Source organism: Carlito syrichta, unplaced genomic scaffold (genome assembly GCF_000164805.1).
Source record: "Carlito syrichta isolate Samal-C Ts95f unplaced genomic scaffold, Tarsius_syrichta-2.0.1 Scaffold305043, whole genome shotgun sequence".
Taxonomy (NCBI): domain Eukaryota; kingdom Metazoa; phylum Chordata; class Mammalia; order Primates; family Tarsiidae; genus Carlito; species Carlito syrichta.
This window is the reverse complement of record NW_007249139.1, coordinates 466,635-480,066: the sequence shown is the minus strand read 5'-3', so window position 1 is coordinate 480,066 and position 13,432 is coordinate 466,635. Positions and strand designations below refer to the sequence as shown.

General features: G+C 42.9%; 1 protein-coding gene across 1 annotated transcript in view; it reads left to right on the top strand.

The window, feature by feature from the left end:
- The window catches only part of SLC26A8 (solute carrier family 26 member 8), a 68,344-nt gene extending 55,147 nt beyond the window's left edge, over positions 1-13,197 (top strand). Inside the window, exons 16-19 of the mRNA XM_021713946.1 lie at positions 2,544-2,882; positions 6,036-6,090; positions 6,188-6,372; positions 12,760-13,197. Of these exons, the coding sequence (XP_021569621.1) occupies positions 2,544-2,882; positions 6,036-6,090; positions 6,188-6,372; positions 12,760-13,197 (1,017 nt within the window). The remainder of the gene's footprint in view (positions 1-2,543; positions 2,883-6,035; positions 6,091-6,187; positions 6,373-12,759) is intronic.
- Positions 13,198-13,432: the final 235 nt, after the last annotated feature.

Here is a 13,432-nt window from a genome sequence, read left to right as displayed (position 1 = left end):
GCCCTCCAGTCTGGGTGACAGAGTGAGACTCCAACTCAAAAAAAAAAAAAAAAAGAGTTACAGTGTTCATTATTTCCTACCTGAACGGGTCTAAATAGTCCCTTCCCCCAGAGCAGGACTGCTCATCTCTAGCTTTGGGGACTTTTGGTGATAATCTAATCTCTAGCCTATACCCTGAAGGGACAGCTCTATCTACACACACACAACAGACACCTTCTCCACTATGCAGGCACCTGCAAAACACTGAGCACCCACTCTTGTTCCCACACACTCTCTTGGAGTGGAGATTCCACTCAGTTCCCTGAAAGTACCAACTTCCCAAGAGGACAAAGTTAACACTACATCTCATTTCCATTTCATAAACACACTGTGCTGAGTATGGTAGAGAACATTTGCAGGACGTTAGCAAATATGCTTTAGAATGGGATGGACTCTATGCCCATTACACAACAACTCCGCACTCCCCTTTCTTTCAGCCCCTGGCAACCACCATTCTACTTTGTTTCTATGAATGTGACTACTCTGTGTGCCCCATCTAAGTGGAATCATACAGTATTTGTCTTCTGTAACTGGCTTATTTCACTCAGCATAATGTCCTCAGGTTCATCCATGGAAAATTCTGAACATACACAAAAGAAGAGACAAGTATTATGAGAACCTATGTCTCCCATCAGCTTTAAGGTGTATGAATTCTTAGCTAGTCTTGTTTCACACCCCCACAGCCCTTCAAAGCCACAGGACTATTTTGAAGCAGTTCATCAAATTAGGAAGACAACTCTCTATTAATATATTTTATTGATCCTCATATATGCCTTTTTTCTCATCTCTGAAATTTGAATACAACATGTAATCTATGACAGGTGTAGTTTAATTTTCAGTGTTTTTTTCTTTCTCAATATTACAAAAATAATGACACATATTGAAATTGACAAAATAGGATAGCGAACCATATGATAGTATATTGCTATCTTCTAAAGTGTGTGTTTAGAGTCTAACAACTCTAAAACTTTTCAGGTAAGGGGAGATTGGCATGAGAAACTTAATCCCAGCACTTTGGGAGGTAGAGGTGAGAGAAATGCTTGAACTCATGGGTTTGAGACCAGCCTGGGGCACATAGCGAGACCTCGTCTATATAATAAATCAAAAATTAACCAGGCATGGTGGTGCACACCTGTAGTTCCAGCTACTTGTAAGGCTGAAGCGGAAGGATCGCGTGCATCCAGCAGGTTGAGGCTGTGGTGGCTGTGAGCATGCCATTGCCCTCCAGCCTAGGTGACAGAGTGATACTCCAACTCAAAAAAGAAAATCAGAGAAACTTCATGGTAGCAATGAACTTGTGCTGGGAAATTTGTGAGAGAATTTTGGGTTGATGTTGAGTAGGAAGAAGGAGAATTTCCAGTCCATGAAGAGGCTTGGACAAAGACACCAAGGTAGAAATAAGTGTGGGGTTCTCCGGATAAGAGTTGTGGCCTAGGAAGTGAGGTCAGGCTGATGTGGCATGAGGGGACGGTAAGAAAAACAAGAAGGTAGATGAAGGAGAGAGAAGGAAGGCCCTCAGAGAATTCCCTCTGATTGAAGCTTGCATCTCCCTGCCACAGGGCCAACCCTGCCCTATTCCCCAAAGACCTGGCCTCAGCGACCCCCAAGGCTTGGGGATCGCTCTCATCTCTCTTCTTTGAACTTGCAATATCATTTTCCACTCACATCACTCTTTTTTCTACACAATCTATACTGCCTTGTACGTTTTTAATCTTTAAAATTTTAACATCTATTTCACAAGTAACATTGTTAGAATGATAAGAGATTTTTTTTTAAATCACTAAGAGTTTTACCACTCTGGCAAATGAATTCTTTTCATTATCCCGTGGGCCTTGCAGTTCTTGTCCATATTTATTATTAAACATCCTTTTAATGAACATGTGCACACTCCCCAGGTAGAGGCTGGCTCCTGTGAACACAGAGTCTGCGTTCACATGCTGCATGTCACTGTGCTCCTGGTCCTTGGTACTAGGCGACAGGCTGATGTTGCATGAGGGGACTTTAGCAATGTTCTGGACTATCAGGAGATTAAAAGGAGTGAGAGATAGAGATGTCCCTGCTCAAGTGACTTTTGTCTTAAGGAAGTCTGACAGGAGACTGTTGCACTGCTCAAAGAAAGAGGTGCTGAGAAAAGGAACTTATGGGGGAAAATGCTTCACATAAGGTATTGTTAGGCACTGGACACTAATTAGGACACAGAGGTGAGGAAAAGGAATAATTCAAAGATGATGTTAAGTCTGGCCCACTAGGAAAATGAAAATGTCATTGACGGACATAGGAAGTTGGGAGGGGGATGCTGTGATGGTGAGGACAAGGAACACTGCATGTGGCTTCAGTCATGAGCTTGAAGTCACAAAGAGATGTCCAAGTAAAAAAATGCCAGTACCTAGGCTGGGGAGAAGTTTCTTGAGAGAGAGAGAGAGAGAGAGAGGTGAGCTGGTAGATGGAGCCAGCACCCCTTGTTTGGGTCTTACCCCAGTCCTCCCCTAACTCTGTTGTCCCAGATTGTTTTCACAGAACGATTTGAAAATAAACTGAATCCCAGCGCATCTTCCATTGACCTGATCCACTGCTCAGGTTACAAGAGTGTGAACTCGTCCCTGACGATATCCAGTGACCAAGCGCCACATGCAGTGTCTTCCACATCTCAAAAAATGCAAAAGACCAGCAATGAGGAGATGGAGCAAGTTTGGGTGCCTAACAACACTTATGAAAGTCAGGGGAGGATTCAACCACTGGTCCCTTCCTCATCCGTGTCTCTACAGCCCAGTACCCACACCATCATCCTGGATTTCTCCATGGTACATTACGTGGATCCACAAGGTTTAGAAGCACTGAGACAGGTAAGTACCGGGGAGGCTTTAGCAGGAGCTCTGACCCCCCTCTCCAAGCCCACCAGAGGCTGATTGAATCCTGTTAGTCACTGATCAGCTGCTATGTGATTGCTAGGCCAACAGAAGCTTGGCACTGAAGGGAGTTAAAGGTCAATCAAAATAAAAAGAAAATGAACCCACTCTCACTCATTTAACTAGTCTTGGTTTAGTAAGCACGGCACATTATTATTTCTTAAGAAATGAAGTAAAGGACACTCTTAACACCATTGAGACAGCAATCTGTGCTCTGCCCAGTGACTCCTAGGACAAGCTGGGAGTTTGCTGCAAACTTTTTCAAGGGGTAGGTCTGAATGCTACAGAGCAAAGAAGTTCACTGAGAATGCTCCACTGTTCTGCTGCTCTGAGCTGGCACTATACAGGGCACATGGCTGTCTTGTACTCAGATTTGAAGATGGTATGATGAAATGACACCTCAAACTTGGGGCTGCCTGTCCAGTACCTGCAGGGTCTTCCCCACTTCCCTTTCCCATTGCGAAAAGGACAGGGAAGATTTTTCCTTCAAGAGTGGTGTCCCCAGGTCCTGACTTGTCTCCCATTCTCGGGTTTCTTTAACAGTCCTCGCAGTCCTCGCGTCTCTTCTTCCTATGTAGTGCAGATGGCTTAGGTGCACAACTCACCATATTGATTTCATTGTTCAGTGCCTCATAAATACAATGTGACTTTTCAGCCAGCTTGTATAGGTTTCCAACACTCCATCCCACACTTGCTCCTGTTGGTAATGGCTCAGGCTGAAACATCCTGAACACTCACTTCCTGGCTCTGTCTACACCCACCTTCATTTGAGATACGCTCCTTTAGCTGGTTTTCCTTCTTTCTTTCCTTTTTATTCTTTTTTTTTTTTTTTTTGAGTTGAAGTCTGACTCCGTTGCCCAGGCTGGAGTGTAGTGTCATGCTCACCGCTACCCCAGCGTCGACCTGCGGGGCTCAGGCAATCCTTCTGCCTCAGCCTTCCAAGTAGCTAGAACTACAGGTGCACGCTACCACACCTGACTAATTTTTTGATTTATTGTAGAGATGAGGGCTCGCCATGTTGCCCAGGCTGGTCTCGAACCCACAGGTTCAGATAATCCTCTCACCTCGGCCTCTCAAAGTGCTGGGATTACAGGCTTGAGCCACCACTCCTGGCCTGGTTTTCCTTCTTTCATTCTCAGATCCTATTTTATCATATTTTCTTATTCCTAAAGGAATATGGTTCTCTCTTAAGTGAGTTCAGTTCCTCTTTTGTCTAAGACAACAGGATGCTTTTCAGAGTAGGAAGAACTCTGGCTGGCGGTCTGGGGTTTATACTCTGTCCTGGCTTTATGCTCACAATCCATCTCACCCTAGGCAAGTTACTAAATTGCACTGGGTCTTGGTTTCCTCGTCTATAAAATGAGAAGTTTGGAAGAGATCAGCATTAAGAGTTTTCCCTCCCACACATTCTTTTTTCAACCACCCCATTTTCAGACTCAAGCATACTTGAAATGTTTTTGTTTTGGGGGTTTTTCCATCTTAGGTCATTCTACTGGGGCTGTGTTTTTGCCTCCCAGGCTTGTACCATAGTTGTTACTTGAGATTTCATTTAACCCACATTGCAAATGCCTACTACGTGCCAGGCTGAGTTGGGCACATGTATACACACTATTTCATGTAATCTTCACAATGGCCTTGAGAGGCAGCCCATTTTGTCCCCTGAGAGTCTAAAGCCCACAGCTACTAACTGGCCTGCTTAGCATTTGAACTTTAAGCATCTGACTTTATATCATGCATTCCCATAGTATAGTTGTGCCATCCTTTCCTCTCTCTCCTCCCTTTTCTGTAGAGGCGCCATATGTTCTGGTCCTTGGCACCACCCATCCCCACCTGGCCCACGTTGATGGCTTTCTGCTCCATCCCAACATGGAGACAATATCAGACACATTTACCTTACAGCCTTCAGCAATTCATGGTGCACTTCTGCACTCTAAAATACAAGTTTATGTATTCCCTTTGTAATCGTTCTGTATACCACCTTATTGGAGGAAATAATTATATTTTATTTAATTTTTTACCTGTTTTTTTTTTTTTTTTAGAGAAGGGGGTCTTGTTATATTGCCCAGACTGGTCTCAGACTCCTGGGCTCAAGAGATCTTCCTGCCTCTGCCTCTCAAAGTGCTGGGATTACAGACCCAAGCCACAGTGCCTGGCCTGTTTTGTTTACTTTATAATTAAAAACTTAAAACTACTAAGAAAAATGTCAGCAGTCCATTTTTGTTGGAGACAACCACTCAGATTAAAATTCATGGGATTTCTCTTTCCTATTGCTTGTCATTTAGAGCCTGTCTGTTGTGGCCCTTTACTGAGTGACTTTATGACTTAGCATACAATCAAGAATGACTTTCTTGTTTCTTCCTGATATTGAAAGAAGCAGTCTGTTTCACTGGTTTCTTTTGATACTTTAACTCAGTGCTTAGTGTTAGAGTCTGCTCCATCTTAGAGCCTTAACATTGATACTGACTTCTTTGAAATGAACTTCAAGATTTATTGCCCCATAGTATATACATTGGCTGAAGTAAACTTGAGGCCACTATCTGATGTTTTACTAAGTTAAATGCAACCTTGCAGGGCAGTAATGAAAGTGATGCTCAGAGTTTCTGAATTCTGTTCCCTACTGTATCACTTGATCATCTCTGGGTCACATCTGGCTATCTCTGCTCAGTGAACTCCATAAAGAAGGGGGTCACATGTAAACACTAAGCCACAATACCAAAGTGTGGTTGTTCACAATGACTCTCCAGAGTGTCTCCATCATCCTTGGACCTGTCTGTATCCTAGGGCTTTCCTCTAGTGAACATTCTCTCTTGATATATCCTGATTCTCCCCTTGGGATGCTGGGCAAGCCTCCCTCTTGCTTCCAATCCCCACAAGACTGGTCTGATTATCCTTTGTATTCCCAGCACTTTAGACATTTTCTGCCATACAGAAGTCCACTCATCAAATGTTTGTAGAGCTGAATTGAGCTGCAAAGGTACATATACCCTTGACATGTGAATGGCCAAAAGGGTTTTAAAACTCAGCTAATTAGAGGGCCTTTTCCTAGCGAGTCTGAAGCTTTCTGACACTGACTTGCTCTCTTCCCTACAGATGTGCATTGCTTTTCAAAACGCCAACATTTTGGTGCTCATCACAGAGTGTAACTGTGAGTATCTCTCACCCTATCAGAGGGTTGTTTTGCACTCTGGGTCCTCTGCTTCCCAGGTGTCTGACACTGCGCATGTTCTGGATTTGGTTTGTAGCTTCTGTGATCAGGACATTTGAGAGGAATGATTTCTTTGGCACTGGCATCACCAAGTCCCATCTGTTCCTCAGCATTCATGACGCCGTGCTGTTTGCCTGGTCAAAAAAGTTTCGAGACTCCTCCGAGTTAAGCCTGGATGAATCTGAGACAGTGATACAGGAATCCTACTCAGAAGCAGACAAGGTTGGACAAACAGACAGACAAATCATGGGGTTAGGGGTTGGGCATGGGGGTGGGGAGCGAGCAGATGCCCAATCAGATAGAGGTGAACAAAGTCCAGGAAAGGCATTTAGAATGGCTGTGCCAACATTTGAGATGTTGGAATTCTCCCTTACTGATTGTGAAATAGCAGTGGACCTGAGTCGCCAAGTACCGCCACTGCCATGGCGTCTGGGTCCCATTCAGGACACTGCCCCAACTGAAGAGAAGGTTTACCCAACCCAACAGAGACCTCAAGGATCCTTTCGCAGCTATCTTGGCCAGTTTCTATGCCATGCCAATTGCTAAGTATTTAAAATATCTCCCTTAGCTATACCTTTAGAACCCACCCCCACCCACTAATGCAAAGGGGAATAACATATGGCTCAGAGTTTTTAGTCATTTATTAATACTAAGTAAAGACTGGGCCTACTTCAGCATTTTCAAATCAGTACCTGTGTAAGTTAAAGTTTTCCCCAAAAAGGAAATTAAAATGCAGACAGGCACCAAAATACTATCTAATGACTAGAAATCATATGTAAATTAAGCCCCTGAATCTTTGACTTTTTGCAATAATGTCTGAACTTTTTTTTTTTTTGAGTTGAAGTCTCACTCTGTCGCCCAGACTGGAGTGCAGTGGCCGCTGCCGGGCACCGCAGCCTCGACCTGCTGGGCTCCGGCGATCCTTCCGCCTCAGCCTTCCAAGTAGCTGGAACTACAGGCGCACGCTACCACGCCCGGCTAATTTTTTTGATTTATTGTAGAGATGAGGTCTCGCCAAGTTGCCCAGGCGGGTCTCGAACCCATGGGCTCAGTCAATTCACTCACCTCAGCCTCCCAAGGCGCGGGGTTACAGGCTGAGCCACCGAGCCTGGCTAACTTTTTTTTTTTTGTGGTGGAGTCTCACTCTGTCGCCCAGGCTGGAGTGCAATGGCACACTCACAGCCACCCCAGTATTGGCCTACTGGGTTCTGGCGATCCTTCCACCTCAACCTTCCAAGTAGCCGGAACTATAGGCGCACATGCCTGGCTAATTTTTTTTATTTGTTGTAGAGACGAGGTCTCACCAAGTTGCCTGGGCTGGTCTCGAATCCATGGGTTCAGGCAATCCACTCACCTCGGTCTCCCAAAGTGCTGGGATTATAGGCTGAGCCATGGAGCCCGGCCTGTCTGAACTTTTTAATGAAATAAAAAGTATTACCAGAGTAGTGGTTTTAATCTAGGAAGTGGCTGGTCCAAGTGCAGTGGTGTTTAACACTAATAGATCACAACCAGTTACAAATTTCCTTGTTTCTTCTCCACTCCCACTGCTTCACTTGACTAGCCTTTAAATAGACAAATAAATAAATAGATCAATAAATAATTCCAAGAAGTAAAATATATCCTGGCTTGTAAAATACAGATTTTTTCTTTCTTTTAAAATAATGTAGGCTGGGCATGGTGCTCACACCTGTAATCCTAGCACTTTGGGAGACCAAGGTGAGAGCATTGCTTGAACCCAGGAGTTTGAGACCAGCCTGGGCAACAGAGTGAGACCTAGTTTCTACAGAAAAATAAAAAATAACTATCCAGGTGTGGTGGCACACATGTCTGTAGTCCTGGCTACTTGGGAGGCTAAGGCAGAAGGACTGGAATCATGCCACTGTACTCCAACCTGGATGACTTAAAAAAAATTAATAAATAAAAATAATGAGCCAGGCATGGTGGCTCACATCTGTAATCCCAGCACTTTGGGAAGCGGAGATAAGAGGATTGCCTGAGCTCAGGAGTTGGAGATCAGCCTGAGCAATATGTTGAGACCTCTTCCCTACAATAAATCAAAAAATTAGCTGAGCATGGTGGCATATGCTGCTACTTGGAAGGCTGAGGCGGAAGGATCACCTGAGCCCAGTGGGTCGAGGCTGTGGTGGCTATGAGCATGCCACTGCACTCCAGTCTGGGCAACAGAGTAAGACTGACTCAAAAATAAACAAACAAACAAATTCACTCGCCTCGGCCTCCCAAAGTCCTGGGATTACAGGTTTGAGCCACCTCAAAATCTGTCAAAAGCACAGATCAGCATATATGTACCACCTCCAGATCATCAAATATCCTTAGGACAAAAGTGGCCCCAAATGCCAGATTCTCCTCTCTTTATTTCTACCTTTTCCCAAATCGACCTGGTAATTCTTCCACCTCTCTTTATTTCTACCTTTTCCCAAATCTTGGGAAATATATATATATTATATATATTTATATATATAATATATATATATAAATTTTTTTTTTTAACCCAACTCTTCTAGCTGTCCACAGTTGGAGAGTTGGTCTGAATAATGTTGTCTGCTTCTACTATAAACAGAAGTTTATTTTATTTTCATTTATAATTAGAATATTCTCAATATATTTGTTTTTACATATTATTTGGTCATATCTATTACTCTTTCCTTTTTTAATTTTCATTTACTTTTTATTTAGAAAGTCATTCCCACTTAGATGGCCAGGTGCAGTGACTCACACCTGTAATCTCAGCACTTTGGGAGGCTGAGGTGGGAGGATTACTTGAGCCCAGGAGTTCAAGACCAGCCTGGGCAACATAGCAAGACCTTATCTCTACAAAAAAAAAAAAAAAAAAAAATTAGCTGGGTGTGGTGGTGTGCACTTGTAGTCCCAGCTACTCAGGAGGCGAAGCAGAAGGATTGCCTGAGCTCAGGAGGTGCACTCAGCCTGAGTGACAGAGTGAGATCCTGACTCAAAAAAAAAAAGAAAAGAAAAGAAAGTAATTTCCACTTAAAATAAATAAGAATATGTTTTCCTCTAGATTTTTATGTTTTTTATCTGTTATACTCTTTAACTGAGTTTGAATATATTTCAGTACTGAAGCGTGATCGTTATTATTTAACTTATACAGCTAACCATTTTGAGCTATATACCATCTGTCTTTGTTGTTAATGATGCAGTAACAAAATATCTGAGACGGTAATTTATAAACAATAGAAATGTAGTACCTACACTTCAGAGGCTGGGAAGTTCAAGATCAAGATGCTGTAGGTTCGGTATCTGGGAAGGGATCGTTCAATCTTCTTGCAGCAGCATCCTCACATGGTAGAAGGTGGAAGGACAGAAGGGCCTAGGCTAGTTCCCTCTTTCCCTTTTATAAGGCACTACTCTACTCATTAGGACAGAGCCTTCAGGACTTAATCACTTCCCAAAAAGCCTCACCTAATACCACTACAGTGGGGGTTAAGTTTCAACATGAAATTTGGTGGCCACACATTCAAACCACAGCACTGCCTAACTGTCCATTGAATAAGCCTTCTTCCCCCCTCTGATTTGATATATTTTTTCATAAAGTAGTATATTCTAAGAAAACTAGAGTCTATTTCTAGCTGAGTTTTTGGTTTCTTTGTTCTGTGTGGCTTCACACTGTTTTGATGACTATTGCTGTACAACACATTTTCATATTTGGTTAAGAAGTCCTTGTGTCATAAGTGTTCTATTTCAAAATTTGCTAAGTCATTCTCACCAGTTAATTCTTCATAACCAACTTTTGAATGTTTTGTCAGTTCCTCTCACAAAAAACTCCTGTTAGAATTTTCATTAGATTTGCGCTTAAAATATAAAAATAGCTTGAGAATTCATACATTTACAGTATTCGTTCTACTTATCCAGAGACATGAACTATCTATTGGCTCTTTTTATTTTATGTATTCATTTATTCACTCATTTATTTCTGAGTCAGGGCCCCATTCTGTAGCCCAGGCTGGAGTGCAGTGGTATAATCATGGTTCACCACAGCCTCAACCTCCTGGGTTCAGGTGATCCTTCTGTCTCAGCCTCCCAAGTAGCTTGGACTATAGGCACGTGCTACCACACTTGGCTAAATTTTTTATTTTTATTTTTATTTCTTAGAGACAAAATCTTGCTATGTTGCCCAGGTCTCAAACTCCTGGACTCAAGCAACCTTTCTGCCTTTGCCTCCCAAAGTGCTGGGACTAGAGGCATGAGCCACTGCACCCAGACTATTGTCTTTTTAAACGCTTCATTTATAGTAAGATTTTGTGACTTTCTTCTAAAAGATAAATCCTAGATACTTGCATTTTTACATTTGGTATCTTTAACTAATGTTCTTATCATTATATTTTCTAACTGGTAATGGCTAGCATATTGGAAACTCATTGATATTGTCATTAAATTTTTTTTACTGCTTTTGTGAATCATTTTACTAATCCTAAGATGTTTCGTTGTTAATTCTGTTGGGTCTCCTAGGTAGAAAAATATTTTTAAAAATAATACTTATCTTTTATTTTCTAATTGTTAAAATTCTTATGTCAATATCATATATTATTGCATTAACAAACCTCCCAGAACACTTTAAGTAATAGTGATGAGTCATTTTACTCTTAAATGTAATAAGAAAAGCTTCTCGTGTGTCTCTATTTTTTTTTTTTTGTCACCCAGACTGGAGTGCAGTGGCCACTCCCAGCCACCGCAGCCTCGACCTGCTGGGCTCCGACGATCCTTCCACCTCAGCCTTCCAAGTAGCTGGAACTACAGGCGCGCGCTATCATGCCCAGCTAGTTTTTGATTTATTGTAAAGATGAGGTCTCGCCAAGTTGCCCAGGCGGGTCTTGAACCCACAGGCTCAGGCAATCCACTCACCTCAGCCTCCCAAAGCACAGGATTACAGACTGAGCCACCGAGCCCTGCTGTGTGTCTCTATTAAGGCTAGTGGTGACAGTGGTTTAAGATGGAGATTAGCTACTATATTTTTAAAAAGTATTTTTCTAGTTTACTAACATTCTTATGAAGACACTTAAGATAGGGGAGAGTAGGTGAGCAGCAAGTTCTTCCTCATACGTATTAAATTTAAGATGCCTATTAAACATTCAAGTGGAGATGCCAAGAGTGGAAGTGAATATATGAACCTACAGATCAGGGGAGGGGTTATAACCAAAGGAGTATCAGCATATAGATGATAATGAAAGTTGTGTGCCTATTGGGAGAGTGTAGATGGAGAAGGGTCCCAGGATCAAGCCTTGAGGCATACCATCATTTAGAAGTCCAATAGAAGTAGAGAGGATAGTAAAGGGACCAAGAAGAACCAACTGGGAAAGGAGAAAAAGCAGAAGCGTGTCCTATGGTGGGTGAGAAGAAAATGTGTCAGGAAGGGTGAAAGCAATCAGTTGTTTGGAACAATGCTGCAAGGTTGATTTACCACGTCTCATGGCAACTGCTGTGTGATAGGCCCAGTGCCTGGTACTGAGGATATCAAGAACCAGGCACTGCCCTACCTCAAGGATCTTAGAGTCTAGTAGGGGACAGATGTGTAAATAAACAAGACAATATATTACCAGTACTATGATAGAAATGTGAGTGAGATATAGTTGGAACACAAGCGGGGGCTCGGATCCTGGCTGCTCATATCTGAATTTGGAAGGATGAATAAGTGTATGTGGACAAGATGGAGAAGGATAAGGCAGGCAGAGGGAGTAACACTTGCAAAGGTCAACAGCAGTCAGGCAACTTTGGGTAACTTTATGGCAGGAGCAATGGGTGAGGATCACAGTTGAAATAAAGCTAAAGAAGATGGTGTATCAGTCCGTTTTGCATTGCTGTAAAAGAATACCCGAGGCTGGGTAATTTCAAAGAAAACAGGTTTATTTAGGTTTACAATTCCACAGATTTTACAGGAAGCATAGCATTGGCATCTGCTTCTGGTGAGACCTAAGGAAGTTTATAATCATGGCACAAGGCAAAGGGAGAGCAGGCATGTCATATGGTGAGAGAGAAAGCAAGAGGGAGCAGAAGAGATGTCGGACTCCTTTAAACAATCAGTTCTCATGTGAACTAATAGAGCAGAACTCAATCATTACCATGAGAATCCATGGTATGGCACCAATCCATTCATGAGGGATCCGTCTCCATGACCCAGATATGTCCCACTAGGTCCCACCTCCAACACTGGGGATCACATTTCAACATGAGATTTGTGAGGAGAAATATCCAAACTATATCAGATGGCAAGAAGTTAGGTCACTAACAGCCTTGCCTGCCCTGTCAAGGATTGCTTTTGGGGTTGGCAAGACAAGATCAGGAAGACAAGATGTGTCAGAATGTTGTTAAGACCATTGCTGTTTAAACGGTTGATTGTGGCATCCAGACTAGCTAGAAAAAAACAGAGAGATCGTAAGTTGGGAATTGAGTCTGAAGAATAGTGAGTAACTGAGAAACCAGGGGGTACAAAGAAGATTGAGGAAGGAAATTTTTTCTGTGTGGTCAGGAACCCATGATTCTGGTACCTTAAGTCCTGCTGTATTCTGCAATTCCTTAGACTGTTCAGAAGTTATATTTAATTAGAAATTTTAACCCACCTAATTGTGTATATTTCAGAATGACAACTCAATACAAAAAATGAGCAGTAGCTTTCTAGAAAGCCCAAAAAAGCCCAGTGTAAGCTTCAGTAAGATCCAGGAGCCAACAGAAGAGAAGGAGTCAGAGCTAAATTTGAACCTGGAGCAAATGCTGGAGTCAGAACAAGAAAGTGGGCTGGATCTGGACCTACTCCTGGACCTGGGGCTGAAGCCTGAAACAAAGCCAGAGACCAAGACAGAGACCAAGATGGAAATGGAGCCCGCGTCTCAACCCAGGTCAATGGCTCTTAGTGCTTCTCCGCGGCATTACTGGCCTGTGTATATGCCTTCAACTCCCACCACTCAGCCTCAGGGTCAGCCTCAGACACGATCAGTGGAGGAGAGACGACGTCACATGGATTCATACTTATCCGAAGGCAACTACTATGAGAATTCCTGGGAAGCAAAGGAGAAATAAGGGGTCAGAAAAATCTTCCTGCCCAAAAGGGTCACTCGGTCCAGAGACCTAGACTGGATACTAACCTGCAGTCCTTGCTCTGTGACTCCTCCACCTGCTGGCCTTCTTTCTCCCTCAACGCTGGGCCCACACTCCCAGATCACATTAATAAATGCCAACATTTATCTCTGAACTCCCTATCCAGGCTCCTCTCTTTTTTCCTTTGAACAGATATTCTAGTGATGAATTTCCTTCT